The following is an 18,275-nucleotide window of genomic DNA, read 5'->3' as shown; positions in this document are numbered from 1 at the left end:
ATGTGGTCTTTAATTACATGTTCACATTCTATTTTTCCCATAGGACCCATGCCTCTTTCAGTGCACAGCATGGACAAGGCTCATTTAATGAGAAACTGCTCAATATTTTGTCACACCTTCATTGTTCAGTGCATGGCCTCCTGCCTTATTTATTCCATACTATTTATGGAAACATTGTTAGTTTCCTCCTGGGCTTTTTTATGGACTTTGCTATGGCACTTGTCACTTACAGTATCTGAATGCTTCACAACCATTAATGAATTTGTCTTTACAGCACCCCTGTCAGGTAGGGAAATATCTTTTACCCGTCATGTGACAGATGGGGGAACTGAGGCACAGAGAGAGAGAGTACCATCAAAAACGCCCACTGTTGTCGTGCCCGATTTGAGACGACTAGCACCTGATTTTTTCAGGGTACTTAGCTTTATATACCACTTCATGTGTTCAAAGCACAGCACCCATCGACTCCAGCTGCAGCTCTGAGTGCCCAAGTTTTCTGCAAATCTGACCCCAAGGTCTCAAGCAGGGCACACAGTTCGTGAACAACTGTGAAAAGTTCGGTTTAAATGACTTGCCGAGCATCATGCAGATAGTTTTGGGCAGAGGCAGGGACAGAATCAGTTCTCTGGTTCAGCAGTCAGTTGCCTTCACCAAGAGACCGTGCTTTCTCTTCCTGCACCCCCCTGCCTTATTCACGATGTATCTCCAAGCTTCTGCCACAAATGACAGAGGTGCCTAAAGACAACAGCCTTCTTCCTTGCTGCTGGGCATCCATGCCAGAGGTGTCCCAAGAAATATGAGGGGAAAAATCACCTAGGTTCCCTGTAAGCTGCATGGCCACATAGCAGGCTATTTAGGGCCGCACAGGTCCCCCAGCCCAGCCGCTCTGAAGCTGTCGGGGAGAGGGGCCCCTCCCCTAGTCTGGCCCAGCCATGCCAGAGCTGCCGTGACCGGGGAGAGGAGCCCCAGCCCAGCTGCGCTGGAGCTGCTGTGGCAGGGAGAGGCACCATTTCCGCCCCCAGCCCAGATGCTGTTGTGGGGAAAGACACCTGTGGGGGAGTTCTCTCTCCCCACCGGAGCCCTGGGCCAGCCTGGACTCCAAACTCCTCATCCCTAGCCAGAGCCTGTACCCCAGCCAGAGCCTCCTCAGCCCCCCCAACCCTCTGCCCTAGCCCTGAGCCCCCTCCTGCACCCCAATCCCCTCATCCCTGACCCCACCCCAGAACCCACACCCACAGCTGGAGCCCTCTCTGCCCCACCCCCTGCACTCCAACCCTGCACTGCCCGTGCCCTGAGCCCCCTCCCACAGGTTCCTTTTACCTTTAACTATAGAGAGTTTTTAGAAGGAAAAAACCAGTCTTTTACATGGAATTAAAGATGGTTATAGTTGATCTTTTGGAGGGAAAGAGAATAAGTTAGTTGAAATGGGCTGGAGCTGTTGCTGAAGTCCAGTCCTGCTTTCTAGAAAATGAAACACTACAAAAACACACAAAAGGGGAAAGAAAAGAACAGCAAAGATAGAAAATGCAGCTTCTGTCTCTGATGTGGACTCTCACTTGCTGCTTCATTGCTGGAAAAACTCCAACACAGCACAGTCTTATCAGCCACTCTGAGACCTGGCAAACTTGTTCCAGTGATTGGGCTATTTTGGGCATTGCTTTTAGTTGCCTTTCTGGTCACAGGCTTACAGCTGTGTTGCAAACAAAAACTTTTTTTAATGGATGGCTAAGCCAGATACTTATTAAACAAAGGGGAAAAAGAGAAGAAGTAAGGTGAAGAGGAAAAAGGATGTCTGGGAGAAAGTGGGGTTGGCCAGTTCCATTGGAGGTAGTGATGTCATCTGAGTCCCTCTCTCTGGCCCAGTCTCTCAGGATCAGAACAACAATGGCCAAACAGTGTTGGAGTCTCAGGAGATGGTGGGAGTGGGAGCCATGGTGGTAAAGCTTGCTGCAGTGGTTGTTGGTAGACAGCTTATTCTTCTGCTGCTGTTTGATTTTCTTTTAAATCATTCCTTTTAAGACCCCAAAAGGGAATGATGGATGAAACGCGTTATTTTGTCAATCAATTAGACCTAATTTCTGATGCACCAATTTTGGTTTGATTTTCAGTTCTACCCATTTTGAGTTTACCAGGCATGATTTTAACACAGTCCTTGAATTATATCACTAGGCCTTTTTCTTCAGTCTAACCTAGATTTTATCTCCCTTTTACATAATATTCATTGTTTAATGTTATTGTGACATCTTATAAACTTTCACTTACCGCTTACAGTTAGGATAAATTTATAGGCCCAATTATTACAACAGTTCCTATCACAGCTATGTGGTAAAGAGAATATTCTTATATTAATACCCACTTTTAATGTCTTTTCACTTCTTTATATCAAAGTACGAGGGGCGGAAGTTCCTCTGATTTTTTTTTTTTCTGGGTTATAAACTTCCATGTCATTTACAGATTTAAGCAAGTACATGCGAGATACTACTTAAGCTTATAAAACCATCAGATAAAACTTCAGTTGCCCAAATCTATAGTATGTTGCTATGTACTGGATGCTGGTTGGACTCAGCAAGCACGTCATAAAACAACATAACTATTGCCTTAGTGACAGAATAAAAACCTGTGCCTACTGACCTGATAACAACATCATAACCAGGTGATGACATAATTTCTTCCCTCTCTGTGAAGTCCTGATCTTTTCAAGAAGACATGTTTTTAAAAACAAACACAAAAAAAACCCTTATAGAGAGCCCACTGAGTCATTATGTTCATATCTACTTAGTTTCTTTTCCTTTTCCTCTTTTTCTTTCTTTTTTTTTTCAAGGGATAATGGAACTTTCTGAAGTTATTGTTAAGCATCTCAGCAAAAGAAAACATTTAACATAAGCAAACTGTAATGCAGAAAATCAAACATAGTTTCCAAGTAGCTGTCTATGGGTTTTGATTCCCACAAAATAAAGTAAATATCCTAACGTATTTTGTGGTGCTGACATGTCTCCCATTGAAAATAAGAAAAGATTTCAAAATGGTGCCCCTCGTGAAATTCTAGATATTCTCTTGCAGTTCCATTTCTGTAGGATTTTCTATAATCCTTCATCACTGGGGTATCTGAGCAGCTAACATGATAAATTTTCTTTCCAAAAGAAACCCTTTCCTTTAAAAAAAAAAAAAAAAAATCAATCAATTTAGGCTGTCACTGAAGAATAACTACATGGGATAGCTGAAAACCTCAAGGGAAATATATTGCTTTGACTACATTTTCATTTTTGTATAATTAAAATAATTGTAACTTACGGACCTAACTCCAGCTAATTAAATTTTGGACTCTGATACATTTGCAAAGTAGGATTAATTTAACCAGTGTAAAAAATACAAATTCTAATCTAAGTAGGCAGTTAAGAAAAATTGATGGCAATTCAACTAAATCCAAACTATTTGTAAAACAGATATAATATCCCTAGTGAATAATTTCTTTTAAATTGAGAAAAAACATAAGACAAATTTATCACAAGTTAATAATATGCTAATTTGAACTCTGAATCTCTTTGTGGAAGTATTCCCTTTTTGCCAATTTCTTAAACTTTACCTTTGAGTTTAGGATACCACCTCTAGAACTGTATCTCCTTGTATGGTAATTGCAAATAATAATAACTTTGAAGCTCTTCAAACTTTAGGGTAGTGTTATTTCCTTCGTGCCTGATCCTTTCATGTTCTGTATACCTCAAACTGCTATTGACCTCAGAGGGACTCTGGAGTATACAAGGCAAGCAGAATCAGATCTTACTATGCAAATAGATATATATATTTGGGCACTCCCAAATATCAAACTTTTAAAAAGGTGGTGAGGAAATGAAGGGGTGGGGGTTGGGGAGGAAATAAGGAATATATTTTGCAGGAGTATTTGTAAAATATGGATATGATTGCCATACAATTTGTTGCTGGATTACTTTAACCATTTGAAGAATATTCACTTGTTGATTCCTCCTTGGAAAATAACCCCAACAGCAAAAACTGAATGTCTTTTAAAATGTATCGTGGGTTTTTGTTGTCCTCAGATGGAGAAAAGAGTCAGCACCATGTGACTAGCAAGTGCAACTTGACCACTCTTGACCTGTAGGCCATAGTTTAGGATCAGCTGTTAAAAGCTGTGTTAGAAGTCGTGTTTAGATAACTTTTCTCATGCTGAATTTTTTTAGAACTTGCCATAAAGGATCATTCATTTGACTCTGAACACCAGACATTGTTTATTTTCTTTATTTAACAAAGGTTTGAGCAGTGTAGGAATTCTGTCTCATTTGTATTGAGTGATGGAAATAGCCGCTAGTATTGGCCAAACAACTACAATACCCACCTGCAGAAGTAAAGAAACAGATTGATAGAGCCAGAAGAGTTCCCAGAAGTTACCTACTACAGGACAGGCCTAACAAAGAAAATAACAGAACGCCACTAGCCGTCACCTTCAGCCCCCAACTAAAACCCCTCCAACACATTATTAAGGATCTACAACCTATCCTAAAGGATGACCCAACACTCTCACAAATCTTGGGAGACAGGCCAGTCCTTGCTTACAGACAGCCCCGCAACCTGAAGCAAATACTCACCAACAACCACATACCACACAACAGAACCACTAACCCAGGAACTTATCCTTGCAACAAAACCCGTTGCCAATTGTGCTCACATATCTATTCAGGGGACACCATCACAGGGCCTAATAACATCAGCCACACTATCAGAGGCTTGTTCACCTGCACATCCACCAATGTGATATATGCCATCATGTGCCAGCAATGCCCCTCTGCCATGTACATTGGTCAAACTGGACAGTCTCTACGTAAAAGAATAAATGGACACAAATCAGATGTCAAGAATTATAACATTCATAAACCAGTCGGAGAACACTTCAATCTCTCTGGTCACGCAATCACAGACATGAAGGTCGCTATCTTAAAACAAAAAAACTTCAAATCCAGACTCCAGCGAGAAACTGCTGAATTGGAATTCATTTGCAAATTGGATACTATTAATTTAGGCTTAACTAGAGACTGGGAGTGGCTAAGTCATTATGCAAGGTAGCCTATTTCCTCTTGTTTTTTCCTTCCCTCCCACAGATGTTCTGGTTTAACTTGGATTTAAACTTGGAGAGTGGTCAGTTTGGATGAGCTATTACCAGCAGGAGAGTGAGTTTGTGTGTGTATGGGGGTGGGGGGGATGTGAGAAAACCTGGATTTGTGCTGGAAATGGCCCACCTTAATTATGCACATTGTAGGGAGAATGGTCACTTTGGATGAGCTATTACCAGCAGGATAGTGAGTTTGTGTGTGTGGTTTTTGGGAGGGGGGTGAGGGGGTGAGAGAACCTGGATTTGTGCAGGAAATGGCCCAACTTGATTATCATGCACATTGTGTAGAGAGTTGTCACTTTGGATGGGCTATCACCAGCAGGAGAGTGAATTTGTGTGGGGGGGTGGAGGGTGAGAAAACCTGGATTTGTGCAGGAAATGGCCCACCTGATGATCACTTTAGATAAGCTATTACCAGCAGGACAGTGGGGTGGGAGGAGGTATTTTTTCATATTCTCTGTGTATATATAAAGTCTGCAGTTTCCACGGCATGCATCCGATGAAGTGAGCTGTAGCTCACGAAAGCTCATGCTCAAATAAATTGGTTAGTCTCTAAGGTGCCACAAGTACTCCTTTTCTTTTTGCGAATACAGACTAACACGGCTGTTACTCTGAAACCTTAATTAAGTATGAGGTTGCTAATTTCTTGTATAAAGCATTATGCAATATGTTAATCATTTTACAGCTCTCCTGGAATACTTTGAGCTTGGCAATATTAACTCAATATAAAAATATATATATTGCTTTGAAAATAAGAGTGACTAAACTGTTGAAAATTAACATTTTTCTCAGTCTTAAAACTACACCTTCATGGTCTATCTTGAAGTCATGATGGAAAAATAGGGTATTCTTCAAAAAAATTCAATATCTATTTTTTCCATAAGAGAAATGATAGAAAAGCTAAATCAGTATTATAAAGTGTTACCTCTGAATTCAATATCACAACCTTCCCCTCTTCCTGCACATGAACTGATGGCAGGATAATAGCGTGGACTGTCCAAATCAAAAGTGAGTACACTGACAGAGGTTAGCATTGTTTACTTTCTCCTGTTTGCTTTTTCATATACTATTTTACCACAGTGCATTTGTGCTTGAAACCTCTTCCGGCATACTGATGTGTCTTCCTGAAAGTAAAGTAAAAATGTAATGTGCGATGCTGCTTTGCCTATTTTTAATATCCTCATAGGCAATGGGATTTATATTTCATGCGCCCCTCATTTCTCTTTATCGTTTGAGCTTCCTTTTAGCTTGTCGTCATCTTTGAAGTGTTGGATTACCCACTATAATTAAATTCAAAACAATACATATTTAGCTTTAGTTTTAATTAAATACATCTGTACATGAACCAGTTTTTTTCCCCATTCTTTTTAACAGATAAACAATCAGATATTGTATGGAAGAAGCCACCAAAATGCCTCTGCAATAATTAAGACTGCTCCGTCAAAGGTCAAGTTGGTTTTCATACGGTAAGACCAGTTCTCATCAAAACATCTAATTGTAGTTGAGCCTTTACATTAATAGCCTCATTTTCAGAGATGCTGAGCCCCTTTGAAATAAGATAATCTTTTTCTTAACCACGTTTCTGAGCATTGTTGAGAAGATCTCTGTAATGTTGTTTAAAATCTCTTTCCAAGGATAACTGTGATGGCCTGCTCACCCTCTGGTGAACAGGTGACAGAGATGCTTAGAGACTGTTTATCTGGTACCTTTTGCTGCCACCATTATGCACAACAAGTATTCACTCCTTCTCTCTTAGATTTAGTTTTAAAAGGTTTTAGTCATTTCTCCCTAGGAACTGGAAATACACTCTAGCATGTGGAAATTATTAGGTAGCATCACTTATAACTTAGTAGCACATATCCGATTTAGTCTTAGAGTTAGTAAAAACAAAGCATCTTATTTATTACACTAAGGACAACTATAATCTAACATGGAACTGGAAGCTTTAAAGAAATAGTTTTATACACAGAAACTGCTCATCTTATCAGGTCTATGTAACTCTACCTTGAGCGTCTTAATTATTTACAAATATACATACATACTGTGCCAGGACCTGCGGGCCCGTTACTTCCTCTGAGACTCTGCCCTCCAAAGCCCACCTCAATCTACCTATGTGGGGCTAGGGATACCAAGCTGAGCTCTCTTCAGGTTTCCTCCTCAGAGTTCTGCTAACCCTTCTTAAGTGAGCTACCCTCTCCAGGCAAGTCTATCCAGACCTTCTGTCTGACCCTCCAACTCCCTGTTCCCTGTGACTTCTCAGACCTCCCTCCTCAAGATCCACTCTCCAAATGTCACCTTGACCAACTTCCCACGCCTCCTGAGGTTCCACCCTCTGGTGATGTCACTGCAGATGATGTCACCAGCCTCAGCAGTTCCTTAAAAATAACTTTGTGGAAGTCTGAGAGATGCAGGGGGCAGTTCACACCTCTTAGAGCTATGGTTTCAAGCTGCCTGCAGACACAGACGTCATTGCATCATTCATGGTTTCATGCTTTCTTCTGCAGCTATCAGGTCTAGAAATTATTAAAAAATTAATACTAAGATTCTGATGTTGTCAAATGTTTATGTTGCATATTCACATGCCTGTGTCTTAATCTGGCCTGGTTGGGAAGGGAAATGCTCTGATGAGTTTTCTTTCTCTTGAAATCACTCCCTGAGCTTCTGTAGGACTCTCTGGTTTGGCTTGGCCTGCGACAAACCCATAGAAAATTAACCAGTTCCTATGCAGAATGGCTAATTTCTAGGGTTTATATATATAAGCCACAAAGGGATACTGGAGGAGGATGGGTTTGGCCACTGGGAGGAAAGACCAGGTTAGGCTGTCTGCGATGAGTTCCAGTCAGCTCTCAGGAGGGGTTAGGCAGTTGACCTTACTGTTAAAAATAAAGAGAACTTTTCATGGAACCCAGAAAAGTTCAGTCTTGAAGAGAGAGCCACTTGGGGAGAGTAGGCAGGTGGGAGTATGAGGCTTCTTGCTTCATATGGGAAGTGACTTCTTCTAAGAGTGCTTTTTGGATGGAATGGCTCATTTTTAAAGAGGGATGTGGTAAATGGACTCAAGGAGGGAACAAAGGCCACCTTTGTGGTGGTTATGTGGGGAGGGAATGAGATACTGCAGTGCACCATGTATCTTTCAGTTCCTAAGGATCAAAGATGGGTGTATTTCTTATTTTTAGATCTGCTCAGGAACTGAAATTTCTGTCCTGCAGAAACACTTGCATTTGGGGGGGGATTCCAGATCAGATCAAACAGTGAGATATGTGCGATTTTCACTGGGAGGGACATTTTCAAAAAAATTCTTTTTGGAAGGACCAAGATGAACTGTTCAAAAATTTCTGGTCCCAGCTCTCCAGCCTCCCCAGCTCTGCAGCAGCCAGTGAGCCCAGGTTGCCAAGGAACTGGGGAGGTGTGTGAAGAAGCTGTTAGGAAACCAGTGAAACCTGCTTGGTTTCCCTCAAAAGATTTATCAGAATCAACACTTTCCTGTGGAACCTTTTGATTTTTGCCACTGGACCAAACATTTTTGCCATGTTCCACTGGAAAATTTCTGACCAGATGTACTTCTATTCTATTCTAAGCAGGAAAACATTCTCTATATTATTTTGGCTGTAAATGTATTAAGACATCCTAACTTCCTCCACCATAGTCCCAGCCTAATTAGAGCTGCCATTGTTCTAATTTGGGGACGGGGGAGGGCTTCTGCTTGTATCATTAGAGTGAGGACTGTCCCTTGCACACAGTTTTGGCTGTATACACTTTAATACTCAGGAATGAGTAATTTAGGACAAATGTGTGTAGTCTAGTTGTGGCTTGCCTCGTTTAATTATGCCCATACCAATTGGTTACATGGACTTCTAACCCATATATATTTGTGTGGCATATACTAGAATTTATATAATTTATTCATAAATACCTATTATTGATGTATAACCATGTGTGTGTTTGTGTGTTTATACTCACACATCTGTCTGTGAGGCACAGTACACACAAATATAATGGAAGAGCTGTGTTAGTGCAATGAAGAATGAGTTGCCGTACTTGGCAGTGCAGAGGATTCAGGGGTGATTAATGACTTTGCCTGCAGCTCTTGTGTTACTTCCCCTAGCTATTGAAAATTAAATGTCACATACAACAACTCACTCTCCATAAGTTAATTGCATGTGGAATGTGTGTCTGGTGTGAAAGCTCCAGAGGCTGAAGCAGAACACACGAAACTGAACCCCAGAACTAGATATAGTGCAGGCTGTCAGGCCGTCTCTCTGAAGAGCAGATTGCTTGCAAAATCTGCCACAGTCTGCCACCAGACACACTTTTCTTTTAACTTTCTGTAATTAAAAATATCACAAGGCTCCTAATAAAGGTAGCTCACTTGCTGTGGAGTCTCTTTGGACATGAAAATTTCTAGTATGTGTTTTGGATCACATTTAAGAGATATTTATCTATAAAGGCAATAGAAGGGCTTGCCTAAATCTTCCTTTTTTCCAGTTTTGATCATCTATGAATGTATCCATTGGAATGAGAAGAGCTTCTTTTTAAAAATAACAGTTTCTCAACTACATACACTGAATTAGAAATGGTGTAGCCATTGAATTTGTTCCTGTTACTGTCTCTTGGGCGAGAGAAGGTGTCATTTTAAAAGTTGTTTTCCAAGTTGTAAATATATGTAATGTCTTTAGACTTCAGCAGAACAAGCATCTTGTCACTGCTGTCTGCATTATTTTATGGTGCATTGACAATGGATGTATCTGTCTGCTTGACCTGAGCACCCTTTCAAATATTAATGGAAAGAAAGGCTCTCCAAGGGAAAGTGTTATTAGCAATCAGAGCAGCAGCTGCAATGAGTAGGCAGTAAAAGAGGGGAAAAAACAACCGCAAATTCACTGTATCTAGCTGTACACTCATCCTGTAAGTAAACCAAATACACTGCAAAAGTTTGTTTCAAAATCCTGCAAAAAACAAATACAAGCTTGAAGTCTAGTTAGATTGTATTATACGAGAAACCATAAGCTACTTAATGTAAACTATTCTGGGCCCAAACATCGTCATTGTATCTCCTGAAACCCCCTTCTCATTTAAAAAAAAAAATCCCCATGTCCCTCCCCTTTCTACTTGGTTGTTTATCTTTTCTTATTTAGACTATAAACCAGGGGTGGGCAAACTTTTTGGCCTGAGGGCCACATCAGGGTTGCAAAACTGTATAGAGAGGTAGAGAAGGCTGTGCTTCCCCAAACAGCCTGGCCCCCACCCCCATCTGCCCCCCCCACTTCCCGCCCCCCTCAGAACCCCTGACTGCCCCCTCCTGGGACCCCCCCCATCCTCCCCGGGACCCCACCCCCTCTCCAATCCCCCCTCTCCGACTGCCCTGACCCCTAGCCACACCCCTGACCCCTGACAGGTCCCCTGGGACTCCCACATGTATCCAACCCTCCCCCTCCCTCCGTTCCCAGTCCCCTGACCTCCCCCCTCCCCGAACTTCCACTCCCTGTCTCCTGACTGCCCCCCGGAACCCCCTGCCCCTTATCCAACCCCCCTGCTCCCATACCATGCCGCTCAGAGCTGGAGGAGCTCGCAGCCATGCCGCCGTGCTCCCTGGCAGGAGCGGCAGACCAGAACGCTGGTGGCGCAGTGATCTGAGGCTGCGGGGGAGGGTGGACGGCAGGGGAGGGGCTGGGAGCTAGCCTCCCGGGCTGGGGGCTAGCGTCCCCGACTGGGAGCTCAGGCGCTGGGCAAGACGGTCCCGCAGGCCAGATGTCCATAGTTTGCCCACCTCTGCTATAAACTCTTTGGTATGTGATTTTTGTCTCAGTTTGTATGCATATCCATTATTTTTTCATGTGATGACACAGCTTCCAAATTGTGCCAGCCCCAGAAGTGGTTCAATTTAACAGGGCTTTGGAAGCTTGTGTTTGCTCACTTCTTTTAAAGGATTTTTCTTAAATCTCTTCCCCATAATATTTCAATTAAAATATTGAAACACAGCTAACTCATACACCTCTTTGCTACAATATTGGGATTGAAGAGCAATAGACATCTTGAGTCTCGATGCATCTTTTCTGTCTGCACATACAAAAGCTTTTCCAGCTAAAAATGCAAGCGGTGACCATATTAGTGACTGCAAGCTGTGCTGATGGGTTTGCTGCTTGGATGACTTCAGCTGTGTCCCTCTGATTAAAGATCTGGAGAGAGCAGAGTGCCATTGCATTTATTACATTTGAAAACTGGGGATGAACCACTCACAGCTAGCAAAGAATTTTATCTATAAAGTTTCTCCTGTAAGGAGTTTCTGGTACAGCTCCACCTTACCTTATTGTACCAGAAAGTCAGAACCAAATAACAGAAGTGATCAAACATTATGTTGCACAGAATAGCTACTTCAAAGCAGATGAACTGTTCTCCAGTTAGCTGTCACATGGTACCCTATAGATTGGTATTTATACAGGCGATGAGAATCAACAGCCTCAAGAATAGCGATTCATCCAATGTAATAGAAGAAGCAGCAATACTGGATAGTGTTTGACTTTCCAGTGTGGTCCCTAGCTGTGAGCTTTCCTTACAGTGGAACTGGGTTATGGATAGCCAACCCAGAGTTGCTGAAACTAACAAGCTCTTCATCTCCTTTTACACCCCATTCATTCTCAGCAACAAGAATCTAGCACCGTGCTTTCAATTAGCCCACCATTAAAAGCACTGGGAAGTCTCATCTCCAACCCTGCAGTTGGCAATCCCTATGGCAAGAAGAGCCCTGTGCACTGGTGCTGACATCACCTAAAGAACCAACCACAAATATGAGGCATAATGGATCCCCCAGGGTCCAGTGAGTGAGAGTGAAGGGGTTGTAAAATGAGATGAAGAGCTTGGACATTTCATTGCATGTATAGAGTTGGATGAGCCAGTCATGACCATAGAAGAAATACAAGGTGTCTTCAGCCTTTCCATTTCTACCAAGAAACAAATCCCAGCTCAAAAACTAAAGTGCAGTGTGAAAAACTTGTCTCATACTTTCTCACCTCCAGATAGTGTTAAAAACTGCATTACCGCCCTTTCCCGAAACTTTTGCTGATGAGACAAATTGCTGTAATTGCAATGAGGAACATAGAAGTCCCATTGTATTAGAAAGTTTTTCACGCCAATTTATGATCTTTTCCACTATAAAGTTGACAGTGGTCATTTAAAACAGCTGTTTCTGGCCAAACTCCAAAACACAGGCCTTAATGCAGTGCTATTTCCCAACAGCCTCGTTAGTTAGTTATATAAACTTGTAATAGCATATGAAAAGTTCACAGTTGTATTATCACTGTGGTTTTTATTTAGATTCAGCACATGTTGCTGTTGCTTGGCTTTCTCCAATAATGAACTGGAAGAAATTCAGCCTGTAAACATAGTTTGTTTGTTTTTTAAAAAAAAAAAAATCACCTGAGCATTGTAAAAAAGAAAGTATAATCTTTCTGGGAAGCAGAGCTCAATTCAAGCATTGCCTTTAGTTTATGTTAAATAACATTGTACCATACTGAGTAGCAGTGCAATGCTGTTTTCTAGCTAATATGGCAAATGGGGCTTGTCTTTGTGAATCCCAAGTACTGGAAACAATAACTATCTTGGCTGGGATTTTCAAAGGAGCCCAGCAGAGAGAGGTGCTCAAATCCCATTGGAAATTCAGTGAGAATAAAGCAGCTAATTCCCTGAGGCTTTTTTGAAATACCCAGCGTTACCCCCTAGTGGGTGCAGTTTGCCAGACAAATTTTGAAATGTTACTTGGCAGTAATCTGGAAGAGTAGTGGAAATTTTACTGTGATAGCAAAAATATTTTAATGTATTTTGTTGGGAGGTTCTGTAGGGCTTTGCTTTCCAGAAAAGATCAAAAATGGGCTGATGCCAAACACTTTATTTCCAGGTTTGACATTCTCCCATTCTCCCATTATTATTATTTTTTAAACTTCCTTCTAGGCTTCTCCCGGTTTTGGTACTTCTATATGGGCAAGTCCATATGTCCAGGAAGTTAAAACATTCATTCTCTTATTTTTAAGATGGCAATGACCCAGCCTACTCTGCAGCCCAGATTAAATATTCATTTTAAATGGTTGTCATAAAATAAGCAGCTAGTTAAGTGTAGACTGAAAAAAAGGGGGAAAGATGAGAGCATTCCCAATGTCAGTAGGAAAAAAATCTTTCAAGCTGATGCATAATAGCAAAGAGTCATAAACACCACCCTATACCGGAAACCTACTGACCGCTATTCCTACCTGCATGCCTCCAGCTTTCACCCTGACCACACCACACGATCCATCGTCTACAGCCAAGCTCTGCGATACAACCGCATTTGCTCCAACTCCTCAGACAGAGACAAACACCTACAAGATCTCTGTCAAGCTTTCTTACAACTACAATACCCACCTGTGGAAGTAAAGAAACAGATTGATAGAGCCAGAAGAGTTCCCAGAAGTTACCTACTACAGGACAGGCCTAACAAAGAAAATAACAGAACGCCACTAGCCGTCACCTTCAGCCCCCAACTAAAACCCCTCCAACGCATTATTAAGGATCTACAACCTATCCTAAAGGATGACCCAACACTCTCACAAATCTTGGGAGACAGGCCAGTCCTTGCCTACAGACAGCCCCGCAACCTGAAACAAATGCTCACCAACAACCACATACCACACAACAGAACCACTAACCCAGGAACTTATCCTTGCAACAAAACCCGTTGCCAACTGTGCCCACATATCTGTTCAGGGGACACCATCACAGGGCCTAATAACATCAGCCACACTATCAGAGGCTTGTTCACCTGCACATCCACCAATGTGATATATGCCATCATGTGCCAGCAATGCCCCTCTGCGATTTACATTGGTCAAACTGGACAGTCTCTACGTAAAAGAAAAAATGGACACAAATCAGATGTCAAGAATTATAACATTCATAAACCAGTCGGAGAACACTTCAATCTCTCTGGTCACGCAATCACAGACATGAAGGTCGCTAACTTAAAACAAAAAAACTTCAAATCCAGACTCCAGCGAGAAACTGCTGAATTGGAATTCATTTGCAAATTGGATACTATTAATTTAGGTTTAAATAGAGACTGGGAGTGGCTAAGTCATTATGCAAGGTAGCCTATTTCCCCTTGTTTTTTCCTACCCCTCCCCCTCCAGATGTTCTGGTTTAACTTGGATTTAAACTTGGAGAGTGGTCAGTTTGGATGAGCTATTACCAGCAGGAGAGTGAGTTTGTGTGTGTATGGAGGTGGGGGGGTGAGAGAACCTGGATTTGTGCTGGAAATGGCCCACCTTGATTATCATGCACATTGTAGGGAGAGTGGTCACTTTGGATGAGCTATTACCAGCAGGATAGTGAGTTTGTGTGTGTGGTTTTTGGGAGGGGGGTGAGGGGGTGAGAGAACCTGGATTTGTGCAGGAAATGGCCCAACTTGATTATCATGCACATTGTGTAGAGAGTTGTCACTTTGGATGGGCTATCACCAGCAGGAGAGTGAATTTGTGTGGGGGGGTGGAGGGTGAGAAAACCTGGATTTGTGCTGGAAATGGCCCAACTTGATGATCACTTTAGATAAGCTATTACCAGCAGGACAGTGGGGTGGGAGGAGGTATTGTTTCATATTCTCTGTGTGTATATAAAGTCTGCTGCAGTTTCCACGGTATGCATCCGATGAAGTGAGCTGTAGCTCACGAAAGCTCATGCTCAAATAAATTGGTTAGTCTCTAAGGTGCCACAAGTAATCCATTTCTTATTGGAGGTACAGTTGTTAGACAGAAATGGTCAGGCTTATAGAGGGGCAATATATATATATATATTTTAAAAATTGTTTCCTGGTAGGGAGTGGAGGGAGAGGAATGTCTAATGGTTTATACTTAGTGTGGTGAAGAGGAGGGAGGTATGGTAACTTGCTCAAACAGACGTGGGAGAGAGCTGGGTAAGCAAGCCTTGCCAAAAGCACAAGCTTTCTGCCACTTATGCATTGGCTTCAGCCTGCTTTCCTTGGCCCTTTACACTGACTGAGTTTCTTATTGCTTGAGTACTGTGAGATAGTGACTGCTATTGACATAATCAGTCAGCACTCTTTTATCTCTGACTAAAGTGAAAACCTGGGGAGCCTTCCATCCTAGAGTGCTTCACATCATATAGACATACAACACCACTGAAAGGCAGACACGTCTTTGGTGTGAGTCAACAATCAGGTGGACAATATGCACGCAGTATCCTACGCAAACCGTGGAGGAGAGTTGGAATAAGGACAGTGGTGTAAAATTATGGGACATTTAACATCCTTGCAAAATGGAGAGACATTTATTTTTAAGGTTATATTGGCAAGATGAGCATAGTGTGTAAATTGCATGAAAGTTGTTCTGACCTTGAAAAAAATGAAGGACTGTCTCAACCCTGATGAAATGCTTCCAGGAAATCTATGAACAAGTTGATGTTGGGCAATATTTTGCATGAAGTGGTATCTTCGAACAGGTTTCTTAGCGGTAACCGTAGTAACGGATGGCAAATGTGCTGAATTTTCACTTGCAGCCACTGTAATTCAAACGCAATCCTCAAACCGCTAAGCATCTGCTCCAACATCAAAAGATGATGATAATTAATTTTAATTTTAAATAAAATTCCTGTTTTAATCAAGGAAATTTCTGGGAGTGGAGTACAAAAAGCAATTTATTATTAGCTCTGTGATTTTAAAATATGCTCCCACTTTGAATCTGCTTTGAAGCGGTCTCTGTTGAAGTATTAAAGTGTTTGAATTTGTACAATTACAACAGGGATAGATTACAAATTGTGACTTTTTGCAACCCTGTTTTTTCCCCCAAGGAATGATTGTAATTTTTTATTATATGGAATAAAAATTACCGTCTGTTTAAAAGGACATACATTTGTAAACCTGATGATGGTGTTTGTAAGTTCAGCAGAAACTATTTTTATGTAATTAAGTAAAAACAATTTTATAATATTGATATTAAGATTTATGTTTAGCAATGTTTTAGAATTATAACAGCATTTCTCACAAAGATTTTAAGATGTATGCATTATCATCAGGCTATACATTTTGCGTCATGAGCTGTAGGTTATGCTAGCTTTCATGTTGTTAGTGCTTATGTAAGACTTTGTCCATTGCTGGTGGGAGGGGGGAAGTCTGTATAACGTGAATTAATAGTAGGCAAAAATTGCTAGGTTTCTTAGACATCTTAGATTTGCTGATTAATTCTCATATGTGAGAACTGCCATGTAATTGCAGTGTACCATTGTGAAAAGAAAAGCAGGAAGAAATGTCCTTGCCTAATATGCTGTACTGGTACAGTAATACATGCTTGGAAATCATGATGTGAAGATGAAAAGAAAATGTGATGCTGCTCAATTACTTCAGATTTCTGGCATGGCCTCCTGCATGCATGGGTTGGTGACGCTAGTCATTGGAGCGCAGATGTTAGCATATTTTCTGAGTGCTGCGAAGCTTTGAGGAGGGCCAGAAGAAGAGGCTGAGAGAGTCTGAGTGAGGGATTATGATCAATACAGAGACCATTTTTTTTTTTTTGAACTTTATGGCTGCTTGGTTGAAGATAAAGTAAATGAATTCACCAACCTTTGCATGTAGGATTTATCCGTTCAAATGCCTATGATTGCATTCGCTACTTTCTGCTCTACTGAAGGTTGTTGATCTAGCATTGTCTTTCTTTCTGAGTAATCGGGATATCCTGGATTTACATGTTTAACCCTTTGAGGGATAATTGACAAACCATACCCAGGTTTTTCCTCCAGATATTTACACTCTAAAAGTGATTTTATAATGAACATTTGTCTAATGTCATATTCCAGTAATTAAAGGAAAGAAAATCTTGTGCCTAAGACACTGGAACGTGGGAGATCTGGGTTCACTTCCTGGAGCTACCACAGATTTCTTGTGTGACCTTGGTCATGTCACATAATCTCAATCATCCATCTGCAAAGTGAGAATGATGATGTTTCCTTTTATCTGTCTTGTCTTTTTAAACAGTCCCTGTCCCAATGAGCTTACAGGCTACAGTTATGGAGCACCTAGCATAATGGGATCCTGATCTCATTTGGAGCCTCTCTGCACTGTTGTAATATAAATAATAAAAACATTTTTGTTGTTGTTTCATTTGTACAGCTTTTTTTAAAGCAAAACTTGAAGTCTCCCTTTTTTTTCTGTGTGTCAAATACTTCTTTAAAACAATATAATAGCTGCAGTTTCCTTGGTAACGTTTTATTAAGATCACAAAGGTGTTTACCTAATTTCATCAGCCAATTCTGAATGTCACCGAAGACATCCTGTAGCAAGGCAGCATGAATATCTGTCAGCCTTCCATAAAAACATCTTTGATAGTTGCAAAGTAATCAGTCGTTTTAGGAACACATAGTCATCCAAGAGGAAAAAGATACTTTAAATTATTATTTGAATATTATCTTTGAGTAACAATGTATTAATACCTAATGGATTTTGTGTTTTGTATTAACTGATTCCCCACCTCTCCTTAAAATCTTGCTAAGTTTGTTTCAGATTTTCAGAAATGTATATAGCAAATATGAACTGAAAAGAAAAAGCTACTTTACTAACACAGGTAGTAGATACAATAATGTTACCTATATGCCTGATAGGTGAATGCATTAGACATACCATGGGTAGATACTAGGAGCCTTTTCCTGAAGAGATTTTGAAATCTTTTTTTGAGCAGGAAAAGAAATACCCATGCAAAACGCCTTTTAAAGGATGTATTTTCATTTCCCATTTATTGTTCTCTAATACTATTGAATTGCTCAAACCCTATTGAACATAAATTAATTTATTTCCAAGGTGACATGCCATGATCCTATATTAACTAATAAGGGATGCAAACAGAAATGAAAAGTGTGCCTTTCTAGGCGCCTAATGTTTTTACATAGGATAAATATTTTACTAATAAACTGTACTAAAAGAATCCTAATACATGAGGCAAGGACGAACTCAAAATATAGTTTAGCCTTTGTGTCTGAATGTGTAATAAAGTGATTCTGCCTTTTTTGATGTTTCATAGAAATGAAGATGCAGTTAACCAAATGGCTGTTACTCCTTTCCCATTACCTTACAGCTCCCAGTCTTCCATTGAGGTAAGATGTTTTTTGATTAGGGCTTACTAAATTAGAT

General features: G+C 41.0%; 1 protein-coding gene across 2 annotated transcripts in view; it reads left to right on the top strand.

Annotated features, from left to right (window-relative positions):
• The window catches only part of PATJ (PATJ crumbs cell polarity complex component), a 228,617-nt gene that overhangs the window by 152,354 nt on the left and 57,988 nt on the right, over positions 1-18,275 (top strand). For both annotated transcript variants that reach the window (XM_084636472.1, XM_084636473.1), the window contains 2 exons: positions 6,494-6,585; positions 18,166-18,238. In XM_084636472.1, coding sequence (XP_084492598.1) covers positions 6,494-6,585; positions 18,166-18,238 — 165 coding nt within the window. The remainder of the gene's footprint in view (positions 1-6,493; positions 6,586-18,165; positions 18,239-18,275) is intronic.

This window comes from Lepidochelys olivacea, assembly GCF_965140295.1.
Source record: "Lepidochelys olivacea isolate rLepOli2 genome assembly, chromosome: 8".
NCBI lineage: Eukaryota > Metazoa > Chordata > Testudines > Cheloniidae > Lepidochelys > Lepidochelys olivacea.
This window is presented reverse-complemented; position numbering and strand designations above follow the sequence as displayed.